Source organism: Rhinatrema bivittatum, chromosome 9 (assembly GCF_901001135.1).
Source record: "Rhinatrema bivittatum chromosome 9, aRhiBiv1.1, whole genome shotgun sequence".
NCBI lineage: Eukaryota > Metazoa > Chordata > Amphibia > Gymnophiona > Rhinatrematidae > Rhinatrema > Rhinatrema bivittatum.
This window is the reverse complement of record NC_042623.1, coordinates 216,456,500-216,483,911: the sequence shown is the minus strand read 5'-3', so window position 1 is coordinate 216,483,911 and position 27,412 is coordinate 216,456,500. Positions and strand designations below refer to the sequence as shown.

At 44.6% G+C, this 27,412-nt stretch overlaps 1 protein-coding gene across 18 annotated transcripts in view; it reads right to left on the bottom strand.

Annotated features, from left to right (window-relative positions):
* The window catches only part of MBNL1 (muscleblind like splicing regulator 1), a 623,451-nt gene that overhangs the window by 175,452 nt on the left and 420,587 nt on the right, over positions 1-27,412 (bottom strand). For all 18 annotated transcript variants that reach the window (XM_029615932.1, XM_029615940.1, XM_029615930.1 and 15 more), the window contains one exon: positions 6,554-6,724. In XM_029615932.1, the coding sequence (XP_029471792.1) occupies positions 6,554-6,724 (171 nt within the window). The remainder of the gene's footprint in view (positions 1-6,553; positions 6,725-27,412) is intronic.

The window sequence follows — 27,412 nt, the reverse complement described above, 5'->3', positions numbered from 1 at the left end:
ATCATTCTGTAAGCCTGAACATTCAAATCATGCTTATTAATATGTATTAATATTTGCTAATTGTTGTTGGGTAAAGCTAAATAAAACATAAAAAACACATTGACGTCAATATTCAAACAGAGGGCCATATTTACTAAAGGCCATATTTAAAAATCCCAGCGCGAGTAAATCCCGGGGCTTGCGCTCGTGGCCGGGCCTTATGCGCGCCAGGCCCATTTTCAAATGGTCGGGGGGGGGGGGGGGGGGGGGGTGGGCGGAGCGGGATGGTCCAGGACAGAATCATTCCTCGCTGCCCTGGAGCCTCACGTGCCAGCAAGTAACTTGCATAACAAAAGGTAAAAGATTTTTTAAAAAGGGTTTAGAGGGTGGGGAGGTTAGGGTAAAGTTCCCTTCCAGTCTGCTCCTAAATTGGAGTAGACTGGGAGAACTCCCGAAGCCCTGATCTCGTCACCACGTGATTTTGCATATGTTCCCTCCCTTGCACATGCTACGTGCACATGCGTGCAGCCTGCTGATTTTATAACATGCGAGCGCCGGCACCCGCATGTTATAAAATCGGCGCGTCCATGTGTGCGTACTGGGAAGAGAGCACATGGACGTGCGCGCACCTTACAAAATCTACCCTTAAGGATTTTTCCCACTGACACAAAATAGAAGAAAACCTTTAGTAAATAACCCCCATAGCCAGCTATGTAAGGGCCTCATTTTCTAAGCCGCTCGCACGCGATACCAGGATGGGGGCGGAGTCAGCCCCGGAAGAGGAGGAGTCGGGGCATCACCGGGGCCGACTCTTTGCCGACGCCGTGGACAGTGAAAAGGTAGGTGCCTTTTCGCTGCCTATTTCGCTCTCAATAGCTACACCTCCTATGGTGGCACTATTGGGTGCGAAACCGGTAGTGATCACACCGCGACAGTGCGATCGCTGCTGGCTAGCGCAGGCCCGCCCCCCATTTCGGCCCCCCGCCCCTCATCTTCTAAAGTATTGCAGGCCTGCGATACTTTAGAAAATGAGGCCCTAAGTTAGCTGGATAAGACTTTTCCAGCTAACATAGCTGGGATATTCAGTGATGCAGCCATGCCACTGAATATACCTAGATAAGGTTACGGTTAGCCAGATAAGTTATCCAAGTAACTCTAGACCTGATCAATAGCAGGTCGAAAGTTAATAGCCAGATAACTTAGGGGGTCATTTTCAAAAGCAATCGCACGCAAAAAGTCCCTTTTCGCGTGCGATCACTAAATGGGGGTGGAGTCGGGGCGGAGTCGGTCCCGGAAGAGGAGGAGTCGGGGCAGCACCGGGGCCAACTCTGTGGAGACATCGCTGGTGGCGAAAGGTAAGGACCCTTATCGCCGCCAGTTTCGCACTGAATAACTACACCTTTTATGGTATAGTTATTCGGTGCGAAAGCCGGCAGCCAGCACACTGCAGTGGTGCGATGGCTGCCGGCTTTCGCAGGCCCCCCCCCCCCCGCTTCACCCCCCCGCCCCCCGTTATTGCCGGATTTTCTACGGTCTGTGACCGTAGAAAATCCAGGCCTTAGCTGGATAATTCTGAATATCACTACTTATCCAGCTAAGTTACTTGGAGAAGGAGTACCTTTAGTTACACCCCTTTAACGCCTCTTTTTTATCCAGCTAGATTTTAGCCTAATAAGGGGTTGAATATACCCAAAACTTGCCATTTATTGTAAATCTATAATTTGAAGTCATCTCTCTAAATGGCTTTTTAATATTAATCTCAGAGAGACTAATAAGACTATGGTCTTAAAACTTCAGCTGCTGAGTCATCATGGAATTATTCCCCTGTCAGATATATAATATTGCTTTATTACCCACAATCATGATTTCAATATAACACACATAGGGGCTTAATAACTATAGAACTTAACATTTAACACCACCTAAGTTTAATGTGTATGTGTTGAAAGATAGGATATGTTAAACAGGCCTTCACATCCCATGCAGTTAGCAATGTGCATACCCTAATGTTTTACTAAAGCCTTGTCAAAAATAACACATATCAATATAATGACATGTATAATTTATAATAAACTGCTAGGTACTATAATAACTTTTTTCGAGGATAGTCTGATGTTTTGAAGAAGAAAAAAAGACTTGATAAGAACATAGTCCAACCAACCTTGGTAACAAGAAGAGGATGTGGTAACCCATATCCACCTTAATAAATAAAAAATTGTTTTGCCAAAATCTTTTACTGAAAAATAGAAAAATTCCAGTGCATTAAAAAGATTTAAAAAATTCACCTCTCTTTTACAGGAAAAGTCCCAAATAAGCTGTTTCACTTCTTACTAACTGCATTAGGGGCCAAGAGTCACGCTGTCATTCAGTGAGGCAGTGTGAGCCTCACTAAGGTCTGGATTCACTATTCTCATGGCAATATTAAGTTGGAGGCCCCAAAAGTTAAAAAAAGTTAAAAATAATTTAAAAAAAAAATTTAAAATGGGCCTGCAGCTCGCGGGTTGAAAACCGGATGCTCAATTTTACCGACCACCAGTTTCTGAACCTGTGGCTGTCAGCGGGTTTGAGAACCGACCCCGGCAAAATTGAGCGTCGGCTGTCAAACTCGCTGATAGCCACCACTTCTGTCAAAAAAGAGGAACTAGGGATGCACTAGTGTCCCTAGCACCTCTTTTTACCGCGGGCCCTAATTTAAATAAATTAAGTTACTGAATCGCGTGCACAGGAGAGTGGCCTACTGTATCGGCCCGTAGGTGGGTTAGGAAGTCCTATCCTTTACCATGGTGAACTGGGAATGAACTGGAGAAGCAGGTATTCGCATCAGCCTGTGTGCCTAGCAAAATCCCCCTTCTTACATGGTAGAGACGGCATTTGTGAATACAAGCGTGCGACAATATAAAATTTGCGTGCACATGTATGTATGTACTGCCGATTTTATAACATATGTACATATATGCATATAGTATAAAATGGCCACATCCATTTCTGTCAGCCAGCAAATGCATTTACATGTATGCTTGCGTGGCTGTTTAAAAGTTATTGTAATATATTTACTTCCACTGAGGGTACTAACACTTTCCCCCCATTTTGTGTGTATTGGTAAAAAACAGATGGAATCATGTCCTATATCATTTGTGACTGGGCCACTATTTACTATGCATTTTTCCCATATATACAAAATGGGAGAAAACTTTAGTAAATAAGCCCCTAAGTGATAGAAGTATTTAGTGACTTGATCACATAGGGACCTATGTACTAAAAAGCACACTAGCATCAAAGATTATGATTTAAGTGTGCATAGTACATTCTGCTTTAATGCCTGATATATTAAAGTAATGATATTAAAGTGTGTGTACACCCTTAAGATGCTGCATTAAAGAGAGCATGGCCATTTGGGAACATCTGGCTATCGTATAGGTTCCCATGCTAACCAACCGAAAGTTAATGTGAGAAACCCCTTCCTAGTCACAGAGAATCAAACATCTCCTCACCTGGCCTTATATCCAACATGCCCTGATCCCCAAATCAATCACCACCTGATTGCCCTAATTCATGATCCAATCACACCCCCACCCCCTATTTTTAATTTTTCACAAGTTTGAAAAATTGAGTCACTGTACATGGCACTACCAACCAGCACCAATTCAGCATCATTGGGTACCAGAAGGAGACAGGATAAGATCCTTCTACTGACAGGGAAAGGGGTTATAGGGAAAGTGTGGGAGAGTGTGGGAGGATACTGTAAAGGAATATGGTGACAGATGATTAGATAACAGATCAGGATCACGTAACGCTTGGATATGAGAAATGTAGGATCAGAGTAGATTTTTGGGACATCAAAATAGTGGTAGGTTATTTGATGCACTATGGTAAGAGAGGGATGTGAAAACTTGTAGAGGTCCAATGTCTCTCCTCATGGTTAACAGATAGTGTGATGATTTCAGCAATCAGGTAATTACACCTCTGTGATTTACCTTGCCAATGTGCCCACGATAATTACTGATGAGTTCATCACCAAAGTATTTTATCTATTTAGCATTTGCAACTGCAGTAAATTTAACATACCAACATTATTTTTAGTGCAGTCTTGTTAGCGGGGTTTACTGCAAGTGGTAGTTCTCTTAATATCTGTAATGCACTAAAAATAGCACAGTTTGGTATTTAGGACCCTTAGGTCCAGATGTTCAAAGTGTTTCTTACATATGTATGTATAGGGAAAATGTTTACATGGAGGGAAATTTTATTACATTCTGCATAGGGCTGAAGTCCATGTCTACAACGTATTTGCATAAGTCCACTTTGAAAATTAGTAGGACTGCACAAATACCTGGATATTCAGTGGAACACTTGAATAAGTAACGCTGACTACCTGTACAAAGTTACCTGGATAACTTACCCGCAAAGCAAGTTTTAGATTACAGACCTCATTCCACAACCTACTTTTCAGCTCCTTTAAGTCTTACCTTCAAGCTTTTTCCCTTTCTTTATCCTGTCTCTGAAGCTCACTCTCCTCCGCAAAATGCCGGGCCCTTTTCTCTCTATATTCAGTTCTGCCTGTAGACATTATTCTTTAGAGATTCATTCTACTAGTCTCCAAACAACACATCACATTCTCTGTGAACTAACATTAGACTATTCCGCAATTGACTTTTTTTGTCTAGTAAGATGTGTAACGTTTACGATCTGATCACTGGATCTGTGTATTGACACATCTACTTGCATTGTATAGCATCAAATATGCTATCATAGCTCAATAATAATAATAATCATAACTAATTTCATATCCCTATATATGACTTTCTCTTGTCCAAAGTAGTAAATAAAGCACAGCAATATTCCAAATAATTTCCATATGTCTCAGATGATGTAGCCTGACAAATCACAATGCTTAGTTTTACTCAAACATTTTAGAATAGAAAATTTAATAAATGACATGCCAGTAGTAGTACATTATCAGTGCTATAGGTGCTTATATTTATGAATATATTAAAGTATGCACCAACTAAATGCTTTAAAAAGAAAATAGACTAATCTGTATTTTATACACCTGTGAGGCACACTAATATTTAATTTTTACCTGTTGTTCATGCATGTGATATTGGTGGCATGATACAATTTTCTCGGATTATAATTCTTCAAGGCCTGGAACTTGTAGGGAGCTCTGAGCTACTGGTAGCACCAACCTCCTTCAGCTGCTAGTAGCTACAGTACTACAGTGGCTTCAGCTTGTAAACTACTGGCAGCAGAGAAAAGTCAGCACTTCTGGCAGATCAGAGCCCCCATCAGGGACTAAACCTGGCAGACTAATAATCTCGGGAAACTATTAGCCCTAGACACAGATCATACATTAATTAAAGACACTGGGGGTTAAGCTACCAACTTTTTCTAACTATGGATTCTGCTTTCAAAAAAAATGTTTCCTATTCCATATAGCCAAAAACTATTTAAAAAATAAGGAACTATGTGATTGCCATCATGTGTTGGGATGTTCTTATAATAATGGCCAATCACGCAAAAAATATAGCCACCAAGGTTACCCATATAATATACTCAAGAAAAAAGGGGAAAAACAAAATAATCTATTGAAGAGTGAAGACTACTAATGTGGTGAAAAAATAATTCTGAACAATAATTTGATTAGAGTCCTCTTCCGTTGAAATTATTTAAATTTTACTTTAAGGTGTCAGCAAGCCAGATGACATTTTCAGCTAACAGTGAACCACCCAATCTATTCAATCATCTACCTTGTTTCTTTTTATAACGTGCCAAATTGTGCCAAATAATGATTACAAAATAATGTTTTGAAAAGGAGCCTAACAAAACTCCTAGTTCCCAATTCCTGATGGTTGTTTATATCAAACAAAGCCTGACACAGGCGGTGTTTCGCTTGGCAAAAAGCTTCATCAAGGGTCTATTGTATTATAAAAAGAAACCAGGTGGATGATTGAATAGACCGGGCGGTTCACTGTTAGTTGAACACGCTGTCTAGCTTGCTGACACCTTATTTAAATAATTTCAACGGAAGAGGACACTAATCAAAATATTGTTCAGAATTATTTTTTCACCACATTAGTAGCCTTCACTCGTCAATAGATTCTTTTGGTTTTCCCCATTATAATAATAATGGCTCCATTCAAAGATAAGCATGACATTTCCCATGCAACTCCTGCTGCAAGATTCCATGTTTATAACTGAACACATCAAGCATGCAACCATCTTCAATAACTGAAAAAATAAAATTGATAACTTACCTTTGCTGGTGATTTAGCAGATCATGCTTATATATTTAGGACTAGGATTTATTATATTTTATACATTTCCTTTACCATCTACAAGCAAGCAAGTCCAAAGAGCATTCCTGAAAATGTTGAATGTAAAAGTAGCACATTTCATTGTATCTCATTCCTCAATGCCGTATTAGCAAATATTATACATTGTGGTCTTGGTAAGATAGTTGTTGCCCACCCTTATTTTACCATGTCTGTTCATTATATACTACTGTTTAGTTATCTGTAGATCTTTCATGATTCATGATGCTGATGAAAACAAGTTGAAACGCATACTTATTGCTTACCACAGGCTGTAACTGAGTACCAGGAATCATCGCATTGGCTATTTGCATTTGCTGGGCCAACATGGCCATATTCTTCTGCTGAATCAGGTTATTCCGTCCATTTATTTCCAGTTGTGTTTTTAAGTGTGGGGGTGGGTGAAGATATTTACAGTTCTCCCTTGAACAACGTCCCTAAAATAAATGGGGAAAAAAAACCAAAATAGAAATGAGTCAAGTAAATATAATTATACTTTCAAATTCTTAAAAGAATTGTCATTTATTTTATTCTAATATATTTCATACTGCTTCTCCATCAGATTTTGAAAATAACAATATTGCACTTTTAAATTCATTTTCCAAAATGGAGAAAACTGTTTTGAGCAATTACACCATTGTTTAAAGGTATGAAAGCTAAAAAGAAAAACAAAGTATGAGGGTTAAAATTGATGCATTGATATTGTTTTTCACTCAAACACTAAGCATGTAATTATGGGCCTTATTTTCTAAGGCTATCGCATGCTTGCGCTACCAGCTACCAGCACAAGCGTGCGATGTAGCTAGCGATGTAGCGCTAGCTACATCGGGACGGAGTCGGCCCTGGAAGAGGAGGAGTCGGGGTGTCACCGGGGCCTACTCCACGAAGACAGTGCCAACAGCGAAAAGGTAAGGAGCCTTTTCGCTGCCTATTTCGTGCAGAATAACTACACCTTTTATGGTGTAGTTATTTGGCGCGACGCCGGCAGCGATCACACCGCAGCGGTGTGATCGCTGCTGGCTAGCGCAGCACCGCCCTCTGCTTCGCCCCCGCCCCCTATTAGCGCTGGGATTCACTAAGCCTTGCAGCATTAGTGAATCCAAGCCTATGTCATGGCATGATTCATTCAACAGTTTATACCAATATGACAACATAAAAATTCAGTTTCAAAGAAAAGACAATTGTTAATTCTTGATATAAAAAATTGCCAAACTTGTTCTAAATTATTTAAGGTTCAGTAGCTGATGTGCTGTAGGCTTACAAATATGCTCTTTCTCTTTCTCTCTTTTACACACAGGCTCTCAATCACATACTCACATGCTCCCTCACCTAAACCAGCTCTCAGTCACACACAGACACACATATTCTCTCTCTATCTCTCATTTACACACAGGCTCTCATCACATACTCACATGCTTCCTCACCTAAACCAGCTCTCAATCACACACATACTCTCTTTCACATATACAGGCACTCAATCATTCACATACATGCTATCTCACTCACACACACAGGATCTGAAACACACATGCTTGCTCATTCACTCACTCTCCCCCCCTCCCCCAAACTAGCAGCAGCAGCAGCCTCCTCCCAACCCTAAAGGCAGCAGCAATCTCCTTAATTTTCAGCCCTCGTGGAGAAAGGAGTACTATCGGCCACGAGGGTTGACATTGTTACTCATTTTACTCCGAGCTGCACTGCACATCCTTCAGGCTGCACCTCTCTTCTTTTCTTTGGGCCGATGCTGCCCGCACTAGCATGGTCTCTTCTTCCTCCTGTGCACATACCTGCTGCTCACCACTTCCTCTTCCAGGGCGTGGGAAGAAGAGCGCATGCCCGTTACGCTGACTCCAGCTCTCCTGCCACGTTCCGCCCAGGCTATTAGCATTTTAAGTCCGGGCGGAGGACCTATTTCTAAAGGGATAGGGGAGCAGCTGGGTCAGCGGGGGACTGGGAAGTGTGGTGACACACATGCGTGTTCTTGGCGACACACTGGTTTGTCGCAACACACCGGCTGAGAACCACTGCTCTAAACAACACTTTAATGAAAGAATCACAAAATGTATAATTTTGGTAAGAATAAGAATAATAAAATGATCCACCCCTTAGATCTGCCAATAAACTGTGGTCATTCTGAAGAAAGTAGTAGACATTTATGAAATTTGCCATTGAAGGTTAAAAGGCTAGGATCAAGCATATCAAAAACAGAACATGCAAACTGTTGTGTTCCGCGGCCGTGGCGCCCCACGGCCGCGGCCCCCTACCTGATTTGCGGTGTTCCTTCGCCGCAGGAGCCCCGGGGGAGGGCTCCGACTCAGACCGCCGTGCCCGCGTGGCCCCCGGCACTGCCAATTGCAGGGGAAGCCGTCCTGCTTCCCCCCAGTGACGTTTCCCCTCCACGGGGGAAATCCAAAATGGCCACCGCCATTCTTAGGCATGAGGCCACGCCCCCTCCACAGAATTAAAGGGACCCAATCCCTTTAAGTGACTTCACCTGTTCTCTATCAGCCAGGACAGGGGAAGTATAAAAGAGAGCTTCCTCTGCTCATCCAGTGACTTGGCAATGTCCTCCAACGCTGTCTGGTCTGCTTGCTTCGGTGAGCTCCCTGTGCTTGGACTCTGGTTCCTGTTTCGTCTTGGTGTTCCTGGCTCCTGACTTCAGATTGGCTTACGGTGATTCTCTGGTTCCTGACTTCAGATTGGCAAGCAGTGATTCTCCAGTACACAACTTCGGACTGGTGAGCGTCGACCCTCTGGCACTCGACCTAGGACTCTTTCAAGACTACCGTCTCCAAGGGCCCACCTAAGTCCCAGCGGCCCGGGTCCCTACGAGCTCCTCCTGGGGGGACCGCGGGCTTCCAGGGCGAAGCTCCAGTCAGCTGCACCGACACCTGACCTCTCAAAGGTCCGCCTAAGTCCTAGCGGTCTGGGTCCCTACGGGCTCCTCCTGGGGGGACCAAAGACTTCCAGGGGTGAAGACACAGCTCCTCTTCTCATCTCTTCATCAGTCTCCGCTGCCGCCTCAGTCTCCAGTGCCAAGGGTCAGCTCGTCCCGTCTTCTGCTCTGCCTCGCCACCTGATGGGAGAACCTTCGGACTGCCCTCCTAAGGAATTCCATCCTCCAGTCGGCCCAAGGGTCCACAACTCGAGCTTAACAGATTGCCAAGTCCATGGACCCGGCAGAGGCATCCGCCTGCCAGGCCATTCCAGGAATGGCCCAGCGCCTAAAGGATCAGCAACAGACCCTCGATGCCCTGGTCTCAGCAGTGCAGGGCCTGACCCAATGCCTCGAGGCATTAGGGCCCATGAACCCTACCTTGCCATCTCCGCTTGGGGCTCAAGGAGGCCGCCCTACTCAGCCGCATGCCATCCAGGCCTATGGGGGTGACCTGGGGCAAGGAATTCCCACTCAACTCCCGGCTCCCTCTCGATATGCCGGAAATGCGAAGTTGTGCCGAGGATTCCTCAGCCAGTGCCAGGTCCGTTTTTCCTTGCTGCCTGCACAGTTTCCCAGCGACCTGGCCAAAACCAGTTACATCATGTCGCTGCTCGATGGAAAGCCTCTCATCTGGGCCTCTCATCTGTGGGAGAGAAGAGACCCTGTCTTCGAAAACTTGAGCCAGTTCCTATCCGCTTTCCTACAGGTTTTTGTTGAACCAATCCGTAAACCCACTGCCATTTTGGAATTGCTTCGGTTGTGACAGGGAACTCGGACAGTGGCCGAATACGCAACCGAATTCCGCACTCTAGCTGCAGAGTTAAATTGGAGAGAAGATTGCCTCCATGGGATCTTCTTGGAAGGGCTATCCTCTCGCTTACAAAGCGAATTAGCCGCGAAGGAACTGCCGGACGACCTCAATGGCATGATAGAACTAGCCAATGGCGTGGACCGTCGCATGCAGTTTCGCCTTCCAGAGGTAAAGACAGAGAGAAAGCCCTCGCCCTCCCCTAGGAGCCCTTTAACCGACCTCCGAGCCCCCGCCGAGGAACCCATGGAGTTGGGTCGCGGGAGAGTCTCTCCACAGGAGCGTCGACAGCGAATGAGGGAGGGGCTCTGTTTTTACTGCGGTGCAGCGGGCCATCGGATTGCTGCTTGCCCGACACATGTGGGGAAACTCTCAGGCCTAGGACCTGAAGGAGGTCTCTTCCTGGGCCGTACCACTCCTGCACCTCCACTAACCCTGCCAGTGGCATTAACCGCAGTGGATGGAGAGTTCCACATGCTGGCCTTGGTGGAATCCGGGGCCGGCGGGAATTTTATCATGAAAGGCCTGGTAGAACATTTAAAGATTTCTCAAGTTCTGCTGTCTCGTCCCTTGGTCATCTCCTCAATCCAAGGGAAGCCTCTTTCGGAATGGGTGACTCACACCACTATTCCTGTCCAGCTGAGGACCGGGGTCCTGCATCAAGAACAGATGTCATTTTATGTCCTGGAGTACTCAATCCATCCAATTGTCCTGGGACTCCCGTGGCTCCAGGAGCACAAGCCCCAGTTCAATTGGAAGACCTTGCAGCTGGCTCGTTGGGGGCCGAATTGCCACGGCAATTACCTCCAAGCTGTGGTTCCAGGGCCCTGCCCGATCGCCTCCATCAGCCTCCCAGGCCTGCCAGCTCCATATGCCTCGTACGCAAATGTGTTTTCTAAGCAGAAGGCTGAAGTACTTCCACCTCATCGACCGTTTGATTGTGCCATCAATCTCCTCCCTGGCATTGAGCTTCCTCGAGGATGCACCTACGCCCTCTCTCCTGAAGAGAAGCAGGCTATGAATGAATATATTAGAGAGAACCTGGAGAGGGGCTTCATTCGGAAGTCAAAGTCCCCCGCAGGGGCTGGATTCTTTTTCGTCGGGAAGAAGGATGGGACGCTCCGCCCCTGCATTGACTACAGGGGTCTGAATGCCATAACGATCAAGGACCGTTATCCCCTGCCTCTCATCTCTGAACTATTCAACTGGCTACAAGGTGCGAGGATCTTCTCCAAACTGGACCTCCGAGGGGCCTACAACCTCATTCGTATTAAGGAAGGCGATGAATGGAAGACGGCCTTCAATACAGTGACGGCCACTATGAGTACTTGGTGATGCCGTTCGGACTCTGTAATGCCCCCGCAGTATTTCAGAATACTATGAACGAGATACTCCGGACCTCCTGTACCAATGCGTGGTAGTATATTTGGACGATATCCTGATTTTTTCAGATACCTTGGCCGCTCACCGGCGGCACGTCGTTCAAGTTTTACAACGCCTCAGAGAACATAAGCTGTATGCAAAGTGCCAGTTTGAGCAGGAGTCTCTTCCCTTCCTGGGATATATAGTCTCCAGTCAGGGATTCCGCATGGATCCGCAAAAGCTAAGTGCCATTCGGGAATAGCCACAGCCATCCGGGCTCAAGGCACTCCAAAGGTTTCTAGGCTTCGCCAACTATTACCGCTCTTTCATCCCTCACTACACATCCATTGTTGCCCCGATGACAGCTCTGACTCGGAAAGGCTCGGATCCCAAAAAATGGCCTCCGGCAGCAGAGGCCGCCTTTCGTCGTCTCAAGGAGGCATTCACGCAGCAACCATGCCTTCGGCACCCGGATCCGCAATGACCCTTCTTTATAGAGGTGGACACATCCTCAGAGGGAGTAGGGGCCATCCTGAGCCAGGCCTCCGAGGGCCATAAGCTACATCCGTGTGCCTTCCTCTCCCGCCAGTTCTCGCTGGCTGAGAGGAACTATGCCATCGGCGACAAGGAACTCTTGGCCATCAAGGTGGCCTTGGAAGAATGGCGCCCATGGCTGGAAGGGGCACAACACCAGATTACGGTCTTCACGGACCATAAAAACTTAGAATACTTGCACCGGGTGCAACGGCTCAACCCACGACAAGCCCAGTGGGCCCTGTTCTTCACCCGTTTTAATTTCATTCTCCGGTACAGACCGGCTGGGAAGAAGATCAAGGCTGACGCCCTATCTCGAGTATTTGATTTAACAGAAGGCTCTGAGGAACCTCAGTACATTATTGAGCCATCCCGCATCCTCCTGTCGGCTACTACCATCATTCCGCCTGGGAAACCTCTGGTTCTGCCACGCTTACAGAAACAAGTGCTGGCATGGGCTCACGATTCCCGCTGTTCCGGCCACCCTGGGCAATTCCGCACATTGCAGACTCTGCGCTGATATTACTGGTGGCTAAAGGTAAATAAGGATGTCCGGGCCTATGTGGAGTCCTGCCAGACCTGTGCCCGCCACAAGAGAATCTTTGGGTCCACTCCAGGCTTACTTCAACCATGCGCCTTCTGAACCGTGGAGCTACATGGCGACTGACTTCGTGGTGGACCTGCCACTATCCAATGGCAACACGGTAATTTGGGTGGTAGTCGATCGTTTTAGCAAGATGGCGCACTTCGTGCCTTTGCCAGAATTGCCATCGGCACCCCAGCTGGCCCAGCTGTTCGTCCAGCACATCTTCAGGCTTCATGGCCTACCTAAAGGCATCCTGTCTGATCGAGGGCCTCAATTTATGGCCAAATTCTGGAGGGCTCTCTGCCAGAAGTTCGACGTCACCCTAGATTATACATCCGGCTACCATCCACAAACCAACGGTCTCGCAGAGAGAACCAGCCAGACCTTGAAGCAATTCCTTCATCTATATGTTAATGAAAAACAATATGCCTGGGCTAGCCTGTTACCCTTGGCCAAATTTGCGCTGAATTCTCATATCTCCGCAGCTACGGGGGCCTCCCCATTCCAGATAGTGTATGGGAAACAGCCTCGCCTGCCACTGCCTGTCCCCATCACGGTTGCATCTCCGACAGCTCAACTCTCTGCCGATGAGCTGCATCGGCTGTGGATATCCACGCAATGCGCCCTGGTCAGGGCCGGCCAGGCAGCTAAGAGTTATGCTGACCGGCACAGAAGACTGTACCCGCCTCTCAAGCTGGGCCAGAAGATTTGGTTGAGCACGCAGTTCATCCGCTTAAAGCTGCCATCATCACGACTGGCCCCGCGATTCATTGGACCGTTTCCCATCATCAGGCAGGTGGGAGCAGTCTCCTATCAACTTCGTCTCCCCCCGTCTCTCAAGATTCACAACACGTTCCATGTCTCCCTACTGAAGCCTCTGGTATTATCATGGCCTTCCAGCACGCCTCCGACTCCGCAACCTGTTGCCTCTGAAGACAACCTCACTTATCAAGTCCGAGAGATCCTAGATGTGAGGAAACACAGGAAGAAATGGGAATACCTGATAGTGTGGGAAGGCTTCGGCCCCGAGGAGAACTCCTGGGAACGCAAAAAACAACAAAGGGACTACCTTACACCGTGGAAGATTTTATTAGAGATGCCCATCTCTAATAAAATCTTCCACGGTGTAAGGTAGTCCCTTTGTTGTTTTTTGCGTTGGCTACGTGGGACCGCCTTCCGATTTGTTTTATTGAACTCCTGGGAACTACTGGCTAACATCCTGGACCGGAATTTGCTGGAGCAGTTCCACAAGGACCATCCAGCTAAACCCAGGCCTCCGGGGAGACGCCCTAAAGAGGGGGGTACTGTTGTGTTCCGCGGCCGTGGCGCCCCACGACTGTGGCCCCATACCTGATTCGTGGTGTTCCTTCGCCGCAGGAGCCCCGGGGGAGGGCTCTGACTAGGGCCGCCGCGCCCGCGTGGCCTCCGGCGCTGCCCGTTGCAGGGGAAGCCGTCCTGCTTCCCCCCAGCGACGTCTCCCCTCCACGGGGGAAATCCAAAATGGTTTCCGCCATTCTTAGGTGCGAGGCCACGCCCCCTCTACAGAATTAAAGGGACCCAATCCCTTTAACTGACTTCACCTGTTCTCTATCAGCCAGGACAGGGGAAGTATAAAAGGCAGCTTCCTCTGCTCATCCAGTGACTTGGCAACGTCCTCCAACGCTGTCTAGACTGCTTGCTTCGGTGAGTTCCCTGTGCTTGGACTCTGGTTCCTGTTTCGTCTTGGTGTTCCTGGCTCCTGACTTCGGATTGGCTTACGGTGATTCTCTGGTTCCTGACTTTGGATTGGCAAGCGGTGATTCTCCGGTACATGACTTCGGCATGGTGAGCGTCGACCCTCTGGCACTTGACCTAGGACTCTTTCAAGACTACAGTGTCCAAGGGCCCACCTAAGTCCCAGCGGCCCGGGTCCCTACAGGCTCCTCCTGGGGGGACCGCGGGCTTCCAGGGCGAAGCTCCAGTCAGCTGCACCGACACCTGACCTCTCAAAGGTCCGCCTAAGTCCCAGCGGTCTGTGTCCCTACGGGCTCCTCCTGGGGGGACCACAGACTTCCAGGGGTGAAGACACAGCTCCTCTTCTCATCTCTTCATCAGTCTCCGCTGCCGCCTCAGCTCCAGTGCCAAGGGTCAGCTCGTCCCGTCTTCTGCTCTGCCTCGCCACCCGACGGGAGAACCTTCGGACTGCCCTCCTAAGGAATTCCATCCTCCCGTCGGCCCAATGGTTCACAACTCGAGCTTAACACAAGCATCTAGTTGTATATGCACAATGAGGTTATGTCCAGCGTCCCATGTATCACTGTTTTACAATAATGGAATCCCTGCCCTCTCCAGTCCCTATGGAATCTTATATTGCAAGGCTATGTCTTCCTCAGCTGCATTAGATTGCTAGTAGCAATGGTTCATATGAGGACACATCTTGATATCCCCTGAGGAATTTTCCAGTGTTATGAATGGGGCCAAGTGATACCTTCCAGCAATCCCAGGGGCATTCTCCTATGTAAATAAAAATATAACAGAATGTCCCAAATAATTGTGGTGGTTATTACCCTCTCAATAATTTCATAAAATGTCAAAAATCTAAATCAGTATTAAGCCATTCCACATCACTTAAGATTTAATACTAACCAAAAATCCTTTGTAGCATAGCAAATCGCCCATTCTTAGTGACACTAGAATACCAGCTTATTCTCTGACATTGAAAGAACTAAATCAATTTCAAATCCCTAATATCTGTCACCCACTAATGTAAATTAAATGCAAAAAAAAGCCCTCTTGTCCCTCAATTCCGTGGAAAAAATAGTCAAGCTTGCTGATAAATTCATGAGTGTGGATGTTGTCACATAGCTACCTTGCGCGCAAACATAGAACAGAGTGCAAGTTGCCATAACTGTTCCTGGAGAATCCTGGATTATTTGAAGATCTTGATACCTATCATTGTATCAACTAAAAATATGCTGAGAAATAATGATTATATATACATTTTTGAGACCACCAAGGATGGTTGCTCAGAAAAAAAGGGCTTCTGTGGTTTCAAAAGCTCTTGTAGCACGTGTGATTCATACTACTGTCCTCACAAAATCTGCTCTGCAGCAGAATTATAAGAGCTCCAGGCACTACTAAACACCTTGTAATACAGCAGAGATCAGTCTCCAAAATTCATAATTAACTGGATAACCAGTTGTTTATGATGATACAATTCTACAGAAGGGCTCTGGTGACTTTCACAACCACATGACAGAAAGTTTAATACCATGTTGTCGGAACACAAGAAAAAAAATAACCTTTTAAATTAAAAATGCATTTTATCTTTCTAGATGTGCATAATGGTATATTTCTATTTCTGCCTCACCAACTTTCTGAATCATCAGGTTCAAATGCCATATTACAAAACAAAAAATATAGGTAGCAAAAAATATAGGACTTTTCAGCTTGGAGAAGAGACGGCTGAGGGGGGATATGATAGTGGTGTTTAAAATCATGAGAGGTCTAGAACCGGTAAATGTGAATCGGTTATTTACTCTTTCGGTTAATAGAAAGACTAGGGGGCAGTCCATGAAGTTAGCATGTGGCACATTTAAAACTAATCAAAGAAAGTTCTTTTTCACTCAACGCACAATTAAACTCTGGAATTTGTTGCCAGAGGATGTGGTTAGTGCAGTTAGTGTAGTTGTGTTTAAAAAAGGATTGGATAAGTTCTTGGAAGAGAAGTCCATTACATGCTATTAATTAAGTTGACTTAGAAAATAGCCACTGCTATTACTAGCAACAGTAGCATGGAATAGACTTAGTTTTTGGGTACTTGCCAGGTTCTTATGGCCTTGATTGGCCACTGTTGGAAACAGGATGCTGGGCTTGATGGACCCTTGGTGTGACCCAGTATGGCATGTTCTTATGTTCTTATGCTCTTATGTTCTTATTGATAATTTATGGAAAAATAATAGGACAAAGAAATTGAAGTTACATCGCCAAAAGTAAATAACATGCGGCATTTTCTAGCCTTTGAGACTTTGATATGAAATAGTTATGTTCTTTTTCTGCTAGTTGTGTATAAAAAGGAATAACTCTTCACCCTCAATGTAATACCAAATCCTTAGAGGGAATGCTATCCATGTCAGTACTAACCTGAGCTGTGCTGTAAAACTCAACAATCACGTCATGTTACACAACTACCATACAATTCAAAATTCCCATAAATAAAACAGGATAAAAATAGAAACAAAATGGACAATAATAATGCATTTTAAATGTGATACATTATTTGATGTTAAATTTTACAACAATTTTATAGTGATGATTTTATAGTCTTCACTTGTCAAATAATTAGCAAAATATATGGGTGGCATAACTACTTGTTTGCTCAAAGTGATTTGTTTGATGCATCTGCTATATTCTCAATTTAATTTTGATTGGTTTTCTTGAGCAAACTCTCTCTTTTGCAACTTCTTTTGCCCTGGAGCAGCTGTGACAAGACATTACATTTCAACACATTTTTACTAAAAAGCAGGCAACATCATAATTGCTTGCCAGGCATGACAATGGCATGACTCTGTGGTAAGCTTTTAAACAAGATCTGTGATAAATCAGAATATATGGCTTACTGATAAAATTATTTCATATCAGAAAATTCATTAATATCAAGGATATGGTTTACTTGCTTGAAGTTAACGGGGGAAGGGGTGCATTTGCTAACAGATATGGCACTCTAGGGTATCAGATCTTGCATAGTTGGTTCACACAATTTTGGTTGTGTGGTCCCCTTCTAGGCCTCTAGTATGTTCTATTCTTTTTCAAAGAGAAATTTCTAGTAATGGAGGGTTCAGGTAGGGTGTGTGGGATTTAGTGATGGACAGGATGATGCTTCCCCCCAAAAGGATAGGACAAGTAAAGGTATAAAAGGTGCTTACACGAAGCACTGGGAGGAGCTCTCAGGAGTTGATTGAAGTTGCTACACTGAATTGTGCTGGAAGCAAGGAAGGAGCAGAACAGAGCTGTGGCCTTGTCAGGGGTTCCCGTTTGGGTTTCTGGAACAGGAGGAATGCTTCTTCAAAGGAAAGGGATTGTCCCAGAAAATTCTAACAACCAGAGGATAGTGGCAGGGCTTTTTCCTGTGTCTCTCTGCCAGTCTGTGAATAATTGAAAGTAAAGGACTCTATTTCTTCTTCTGGACCAAACAGTAGAAAGCCTGTGACGGTAACTTTTAAATGGGCACGAGAACGCACATGTGAGCGCATTTGCCATCTCGTGTCCAGAGATACGCGCATGTTACAAAATAGCCTGGATGCATGTACATGTGCACACAAAATTAAATCGATGCTCACATTTGTGCGCAAATGCCACTTCTACAGTGTAAGTGGGGGAATTTTATAAGAGATGCACGCCAATGCCATTCGTTATTTTTTCAGTTCATTCCCAGTTCACCCAGTTAAGAGATAGGACTTTCAAACCTCCCTAATTTAATAGCCACCCTTCCCCTCCCTTAGCCATGACCCTTAGAAACCCGCTAACTAGCCTAGACTTTTTTATTTCTTACACGCCATCCATGGCAGTAGTAAAGTTAGGAAGCAGGGGATCCCAGCGCATATCTGTGCGCTTAAGTATTTACGCGCACATCTCTTGGTCTTCCCCTAACATGCCCATGCCCTGCCTCTTTTTAGAATCATATCACTTGAGCATGCGGCGGGAGATACGTGTGTCCAAAGGTGGCTTATAAAATCCGTTCGGCGTGCGCCAGCCCAATGTGTGTGTTCTCCTAGTTTTTGTGCATGCAGGGATTTTAAAATTTGCCTTTACGTGAGGAAGCATATAGTACGGGTGTAGTAAGAAAACTAAAGCTAGATAGGAACTAGAGATTGAAACAAGGGAATTTCAATTCAGAAGGTGACTGTAATCAATTTCTCAGTCTTGTCTGGATTGAGTTTAACAATTCTTATTATATCTAATGAAACTTAATATTTACTAAAGAAGAAATAATGTCTTTATAGCACAAACTTTGGACTGTGGGGTTTGCTTTTTAAGTAACACCCTCTCAGTGGCCTTGCAGGAGCATCGAAACCTCTTTCCATGGAACTCCTACAACTTGGTTTTTTATTTATTAAAAATCTTATATTTTGCAATTTTCAAGATGTTTTCTAATGGTGATAAAAAAAAATCACAATATAAGCAATAAAGACTGAACGACATAAAGTGTATAGTTATTAGAATCAGAATCTGTATTTGCTGTTGTGTCAATCTAGAAAATGTATGAATATGTAGTAGATCAGGGGTGGCGAACTCCAGTCCTCGAGGGCCACAAACAGGCTAGGTTTTCAGGTTAACCACAATGAATATGCATGAGATAGTTTTGCATACAATGGAGGCAGAGCATGCAGATCTATCTCATGTATAATCATTGTGGATATCCTGAAAACCTGGCCTGTTTGTGGCCCTCAAGGACCAGAGTTTGCCACCTATGTACTAGATTATATATTTGCCAATCTGTTGACCTACAATATGTATGGTTATGAACTAGAATATGCATTTGCTGAGACCCAAGATGGCCGCCGCACGGTGAACAAGCAGTCTCTTGAGCTCTGCGTCTTTCTCCTGCTGGCTAAACCTGAAGTGTTTTCTTTTGGATTTTTATTCGCCTTTATGCCACATACAAAGCGTAAGGCCAGAATTAGAGAGGCGATGGCCTCTACCCCTGTTATTTCCACTAGACAGACGAGAATCGAGGATGTGCTGCCTGGTTTGCTGATTGAGCCGGTGAGGGGGGCCGCTGGCGGTAATGGCGGTGAGCGAACGCCATAGGCCCAGGCCGATGAGATCTCACTAAGTCCCGGCGAGCCGACCACCCCCTCTCTATCATGCAAGCCCCCGGATTGTGAAGGGGGAGAACAGCTGCAAGAAACCTCACTGAACCAACCTTTAGGAACATCGGAGGACCCCCAGAGAAGCGGTTTGAATATCATACCGGCTTCGGAGAGCCTAGAAAGTGCAGGCTCCAGGGGAGGAACGTCTGGTTCAGAACGAGAGGAGAGAGATGTGGGGAATCTTCAGGATACAGGAGGTGAGGAAAAGACATTACACGTATTATTGCAACATTCTTTGATAACTCCAAAAAAGATTACATCTGAAGAAATTTGGAAGGCTTTGATGCAAATGAATAAAGCTATAGTAGATTTAACCAACGTTGTGAAACAGAATATACCACTAAGAGCTTGGAAAAAGAAGTTCAGAAACATGACTCACATATTTTATTGTTGGAGCAAGATATTAGAAATATGAAGGAAGTGAATACCAACTTAATAAAGTCAGATTCATATGTTAATGGAAAGATAGATTTTTTTGGTGAATCAACTAAGAAGAAACAACTTAAGAATACTGAACTTTCCAAAAACAAAATGGCTGCCATTAAGGGACTTAATTAAAAGTTACTTTAAAAATGTTTTACTTTTTACGGAAGAAATACCAACTGTGACAAGAATGTATTATACTTTTGGAGGGAAAGTGAAAGAGAGAGAACATCAAGAAGCCTTGTCGGAAGAAGTTATTTCCCCTGATAACTTAACAGATTTTATTGAAAAATCTTATGAAGCAAGAATTACAGAACGAGCTACTATTTCTTTAACTTTTCTACAAATGTCAGATAGAGATGAAGTGTTGAGGAGATCCTTTAAGAAGCAGTCTGAGTTGTTTTATGGATACCAAGTTAGAGTATTCCCGGATGTTACAAGAAAAATTCAAGAAAAAAGGAAAGCCTTCATTTCCTTGAGGAATGAAATAGTAGCTAGGGGAGCAAAATTTTTCTTGAAATACCCCTGCTGGTGTATTTTGGTACACAATAATAATAGATATGTATTTACTGAATTGGAACAATTGCGTGTATATCTAGACTCTCACTCTGATTAATATCCTGAAGTGTTAGCTTGAAGTAGTATATTCAGCAAATAACCGTGCGTTAATATTATTTGGAAATTTCCTCTATTATCGCTATATTTTCCTGGGTCTCCCATTTACTTATAATATGGGAACTATTTGCTTTTTGGGAAATGTATTACTTGAGAATGGTGTATTTGTTTCTTCCCTATTTACTTGTTAAAGTTTCAATGTTTTGAAATATTTGAAAAATTCAATAAATAAAAAATTAAAAAAAAAAAAAGAATATGCATTTGCTATTGTGTTGATCTAGAATATGAAAGCTGACAAAGTTTGTGAATGATGACCATGAATTTTAAAGCTGACTTTTGAAACCATTGTGATCTTCTTTTGGAACAAAGGTATTTAAAATGCCTAAATAAATAATACAATTCAGACAAAAATATATTTAAAAATGTAAACTAAATAAAAAACAAATGCAATTGTTAAAAAATCCAGTACCACCTCTCAATAAACATTTTTGGAAATTTTTCACTAATAGCATAGCTATAATCCCCTTACTAAATTTCAATAAATCAGTTTTTAATCTAAGGGACTTTGGCAAACTGACCTACATTACCAGACCAGCCAATCAGAAGGCTATCAAAAGAGTTTGCTGAAGCCAGGATTACGTGACATTGGCAACAGTTAACTTCCTTTGGCCAGCAGACCACAAACTCTTGAGGGCACCAACACATTATATACATTTTGAGGGCCAGTGCTTCACTCTGCTAGCTAATAGATCTTCATCAACCTATGTATGTTAAAGTTTTTGTGCGAGAGAGAGAGAGAGAGACTGAGAGACTTCCTTATAAGGCTTTCATATTAGTCAACTATTTATATCACTACAGGAGGGCCAACTAGTAACTTGAGGTGAGGTTTTGGTGGTGGTCTAGGATTTTGGGGCCAGTTTTACATGTAGACTAAGACGTACAAAAAGCACAGTAGACCTCGGTGAAGATTTGACGTGATTTGGAGTGAGATGAGATTACTTCAATGTTCTCTGGCTCTAGCTTGATCGTACCCTTGTACAGAGTCCATCAAGCTAGGGTTAGAGAACATGTAAAAATCTCATCTTTGTGTGACTTTCCTCACTCCAAATTATGTCAAATCTTCACCGAGGTCTACTGTGTACATCTCACTCCACCCTAGACCACTACCAAAACCTCACCTTGAGTTACTTGCTGACCATCCTAGAGCAGTATAAATAGTTAACTACTCTGTGTGCCACCCAAGGCTCTCTCTCCTCTCCCCACTCCCCATGCCCAAAAATGCCCGAAACAGAATTTACAATATTTATCATGAATTGCATTTTGGCCATTTCAGGCATGGCCCCAAGCATTGGCCCCAAGCATTGGCCATTTCAGGCATGGCCCCAAGCATTGGAACTCCCTCCCTGCTCCACTTCGTCTCGAACCCTGCACATCTAATTTTAGAAAGAACTTGAAGACCTGGCTTTTTAGACAAGCCTTCCCTAACTAGCCCCCACCATACTTTCTGACTTTACCCTTTTTCCCACTGCCTCCAATGCTGCGTGATACTGTAATTATGTAAATACATCAGTTTTTTCATCCTCATGTTTTATACTTTATTTATTTTCTGTTGTTAGTTTGTTTGCTCTTCCTTCTTTCCTTATCTAGTTTTGCATTATTGTAACCCCACCCCCCTATCCCTGTTCATTGTATTTTCCTCCTGTCAGTTCTAATGTGAACCGGTGTGATGTTGTACACTAACGTCGGTATATAAAAGTTTTAAATAAATAAATAAAATACAACACAGATTAATGCCAGGAGAGAATATGTAGCTATTTACAGTGTTAAAAGCATGTGATAGCATGCATTATGCTATTGCACTGTGCAGTAATGCCCCTCATTTCCATTGATCCCGCCCAACCCCCTTCCCAATCACACCCCTTTGAAAAAATTTGAAAAATTTGCATTCATGCCACACATTGCGATAAATATTGCATGCATGATGGCGTTATTGCGGGCATTAACACCATAACGCTTTTTGGTGAATGACCCTGCAAGATAGATATAATATGCTTCCTTCTTGGAATTTCCATAATCACCCCTGAAATACTTCATCAGGAGTCTATAGTACAAGACATTACAATAATCACCAGCCCCTATGCCACCACACAAAAATCTATTTAACAGAGAATATATTTAAGATGTCCAATCATCCACAATTTGACAAAAAGCTGTTTTCAAGAGCTTCTTAGTCTGTCTTAATGTAAACTTGGAATCAATAATGATTCCAAGATCCCTAACATCAGCCAGGAGCAAGAAGGCATTCCCATCAATAATAAATGAACTGCAGCATATTGTCAGGTAATATATCCTGGCTTACCCACAACAGTTCTGTTTTAGATAGATTTAAAACTAGTTCATTCATAGCTATCCAATATTTAACCTTCTGTAAGCAACCAGACATCTTCTCAAATGTTGCCTGCACTGTATCAGACACTGGGAAATTCAGCTGGATATTATCTGCATAGAAATGATATATTATCCCACCAAGGTTGTAGCAAGGCACCAAGTGGTGTGAAGTACACATTAAACAGGGCAGCGGATAAAGCTGAATCCTGTGGCACCCTGGTTACCAAAGACTTAAATTCTGATGGAATCTCATTAACCTTAAGTCTGGACAGATATGCAAGAGGAGAACCATTTATATACAGTGCTCTTGATTATGGAAAGCAGTATCTAATGAGATAGAGCAGTGGTTCTCAACCTTTTTTCTGTCAGGACACACCTGACAGATGGTTCTCACATGCATGACACACTGACCCATAATCGTCACGGGGCTAGATATAAAAGTACAGTTTGCATCCACAGGAACCCACTTGATCCACAATAATGGATGTAAAGCAGAATTATGACATTCCCCATACAACTCACCCTACAGAAAAGATATTCTGGTTCTGGTGTCATCTCAGTTACAGTAACTCAAATTCCTTCTACTTCCAGGCTCAATAGCCCTACTTATGAAAAGACAGCAGTTTACCACCAATGCATGTCCTCTTGAGAAAACACAACAAATAAGACTGATACAAACGCTTACCTGCTAGTAAAATATCTCATCTCAGAAAAAGACACAGAAACGACCTAACATACTCCCAGGATCTGTAGTAATGCACATAAACTAATCTGCACACAGTTACACCTGTATTATGGAATACACTCAAACAGGAGCAACCCTATCTATGAAAAGGCAACACTACAAATATTAAATCAGGCCCTAAAAACCAATACACCTCTTATTAGGAAAACAGAAGTAGCAAGCTAAGATTTTCTAAGATGGCGCCGTCCGTCCATTGCTCCTATCATGTGACAGGAGCCGACCAATGGCACCGGTAGCCCCTGCTACATGGTAAGAGCAAAGGGCCACTGGTGCCATTTTGTTTACTGGCAGCCGATGGCCCGATAGTGGGAGATCGCTCCCGGACCCCCGCTGGACCACCAGGGACTTTAGGCAAGTTTTTGGGGGGTCAGGGGGGTGGGAGGTTGTAATTAACTAAATTTTAAGGGTTGGGTTGGGGGGGGTTCCGTTTTTTGGGGAGGTAAAATTGCTGAGAAAAAAAAAACGACCCATTGGAAAACAAAGTTTTCTACGGGTCACTCGATCCTAAGCCTGACCCGGCAGATAAAAACGAAGCTCATCCCTACTCTCTTCCACTTTCTCGGGGCTTTCGATTTGGATCCATGGTCATCCATGATTCTCTCTCTGGTCAAGGTCCTCCATGGTCTTCTCTTGTCTAGATGGCTTCTCGTTTGATGTTCCAGATGTTTTGATGTTCCTGGTCTTTGTCTGATGTTCCTGGTCCTGTTCTTCATTGGAAGAACAGGACCAAGAACGCTCCCGGGACCCCCGCTGGACCACCAGGGAATTTTGGCAAGTTTTTGGGGGGGGGGGTCAGGAGGGTGGGGGAGCTGTAATTAACTAAATTTGAAGGGTTGGGTGGGTTTGGTTTTTTGTTTTTTTTAAATAAATGTGCCCCTCCCCCCTGCGCTAACCCGAACAACGAATTTTCCCCGAAGTTCAGGGAAAATCCATCTTGGGATTCGGGTCCTCCAACCCATGCCGAATTGGATTATTTCTTTGAAATTTTCCAATTCGGCACAAACGATTGCACATCCCTAGAAGAGAGCCCTTTTATAGGGCTGGTGAAGGAGCAGGCTGATGATGTCATCATTGAGACCATGGGGCTTTTCCCACCACTGGCCCTTTAAATACTGTGATAAGGTGCGTGCGTGCCTAGAGGCCCAGGGAAGCAGGAGCAAGCATCGGTGGCATTCCTGCAGCATGAAAGAGGTAACAGCGGCGGCACAAGATGAGGCATCCCAATGGTGGCTCCATGCTGCAAAGAGAGGAGCAGCAGCGGCGTCGGGCCGCACGGGAGTGGCAGTGGCGGTCCAGAGTGGCCTAGGCCACGAGAAGGCATCCTGCGGCATCGGGCCAGGGCAGGTGAGAGGTTGCTCACAGGATGGGCTCCACAAGCAGCATCGTACCATGTGTTATGGCTGAACCGGGATTTATCTCAAATCCCATTTTGGAAGGGAGAGGCAGAGGAGAGAGGGGAGGGAAATAGAGAGAGAGAGAGAGATTGAGAGAGAACCTCTGTGGAGGCCCAATGATTTTTGAACTTTTATACCACTGTAAGAGATGGCAGTATGAACTCAGGATGAGGTCTTTGGGGTGAGTTGGGATTTAGAGGGCAGTTTTACAGGCACAGTCATACATACGAACAGCACAGTTACTATTAGGGATGTGAATCGTGTGCCCGATCGTGTTCGGCTGGGGGGGGGGGGGGAATCTGATCGTTAGAGATGTGAATTGGGATCGGTTCCGATTCCAATTCACATCACTAATTTTTTTTAGTGAGGCCTGCGCTGATAAAAAAAAAACCCACCCCGACCCTTTAAAATTACCCCCTTAGCCTCCCCCACTCTCCCGACCCCCCCCCCCCAACTTTTTACACATACCTGGTGGTCCAGGGGGGCCATGGGGAGCAATCTCCCGTTCCCAGGCCATCAGCTGCGCTAAAAAAAATGGCGCTGATGGCCCTTTGCCCTTACCATGTGACAGGGTATCCGTGCCATTGGCCGGTCCCTGTCACATGGTATGAGCACTGGATGGCGGTGCCATCTTTAAAGATGGCCGCCACCATCGTAAAGATGGCCGCCTCCATCTTTATAGATGGCGCCGGCCATCCAGTGCTCCTACCATATGACAGGGGCCGGCCAATGGCACGGATACCCTGTCACATGGTAAGGGCAAAGGGCCATCGACGCCATCTTTATGAGTGGCAGCCGAAGGCTCGAGAGCGGGAGATCGTTCCCCGCGCCCCCCCGGACTACCAGGTAATTTTAAAAGGTTTGGGGGGGTCAGGAGGGTGGGGGAGGCTAAGGGGGTCGGTTTAAAGGGTCGGGTGGGTTTTTTGTTTTTATTGGGCCATCGGCGCCATTTCTATTAGTGGCAGCCAAAATGGCACCGATGGCCCGAGAGTGGGAGATCGCGCCGGGACCCCCCCCCCCCCCCCCACTGGACCACCAGGTAATTTAACATTTTGGGGGGGTTTGGGATTGGTTTTAAAGGGTCGGGTGGGTTTTTTTTTTTAATCGGGCCATCGGCGCCATTTATATTAGTGGCAACCAAAATGGCGCCGATGGCCCAAGAGCGGGAGATCGCGCCAGGACATCCCCCCCCCCCCCACTGGACCACCAGGTAATTTAACATTTTGGGGGGGTTCGGGAGGGTAAGGGATTGGTTTTAAAGGGTCGGGGTGGGTTTAGGGGTTGTTTTGGTGTGCCGGTTTTCCCGCCCTCCCCCCAAATAATTCCCGTGCCCGATTTAATGATTTTTTATGATAAATCGGGGGAATTTGTATTGTATCGCGCACTCTAACGATTTTTGACGATTTAAAAATTATCTGACGATTTTTTTAAATCGTCAAAAAACAATTCACATCCCTAGTTACTATCAGTGAAGATTTAATGTGATTTGGAGTGATGAAAGGTGAAAGAAGAGTAGATTTGTTTCATGTTCTCTCTACCTAGCTTGATGCACTCTCTACCTAGCTGCAATCAAGCAGGGATCTATACTTGGAATGGTGTTTTTTTAATATATTTATAAATGATCTGTATGACAAATGAGGTGATCAAATTTAATGATGACATAAAATTATTCATAGCGGTTAAATCACAAGCGGATTGTGATAAATTGCAGGAGGACCTTGTGAGACTGGAAGATTGTGCATCCAAATGGCAGATGAAATTTAATGTCGACAAGTGCAAGGTGTGTACATAGGGAAAAATAACCCTTGATGTAGTTACATAATGTTAGGTTCTATATTAGGAGTTACCACCCAGGAAAAAGATCTACGCATTGGCTCAGTGTGTTATGGCAGTCAAAAAGCAAACTGAATGTTAGGAATTAATAGGAAGGGAATGGTGAATTAAAGAGAAATGTCATAATACCTCTGTATCGCTCCATGGTGAGACCGCACCTTGAGTACTGTGTACAATTCTGGTTGCTGCATCTCAAAAAAGATATAGTTGCGATGGAGAAGGTACAGAGAAGGACGACCAAAATGATAAAGAGGATGGAACAGCTCCCCTATGAGGAAAGGCTAAAGAGGATAGGGCTGTTCAACTTGGAGAAGCGATGGCTGAGGGGGATATGATAGAGGTCTATAAAATCATGAGAGGTCTAGAACAAGCAAATGAGAATTGGTTATTTACTCTTTTGGATAGAAGGACTAGGGGCACTCCATGAACTTAGCAAGTAGCACATATAAAACAAATTGGAGAAAATTATTTTTCACACAACGCACAACTGAGCTCTGGAAATAGTTGCCAGAGGATGTAGTTAGGGCATTTAGTGTAGCTGAGTTTAAAAAAGGTTTGGATATGTTCCTGGATGAGAAGTCCATAAACTGCTATTAATCAAGTAGATTGATGGCTGAATTTTCAAATGCCGCATGCGCAAAACCCAGG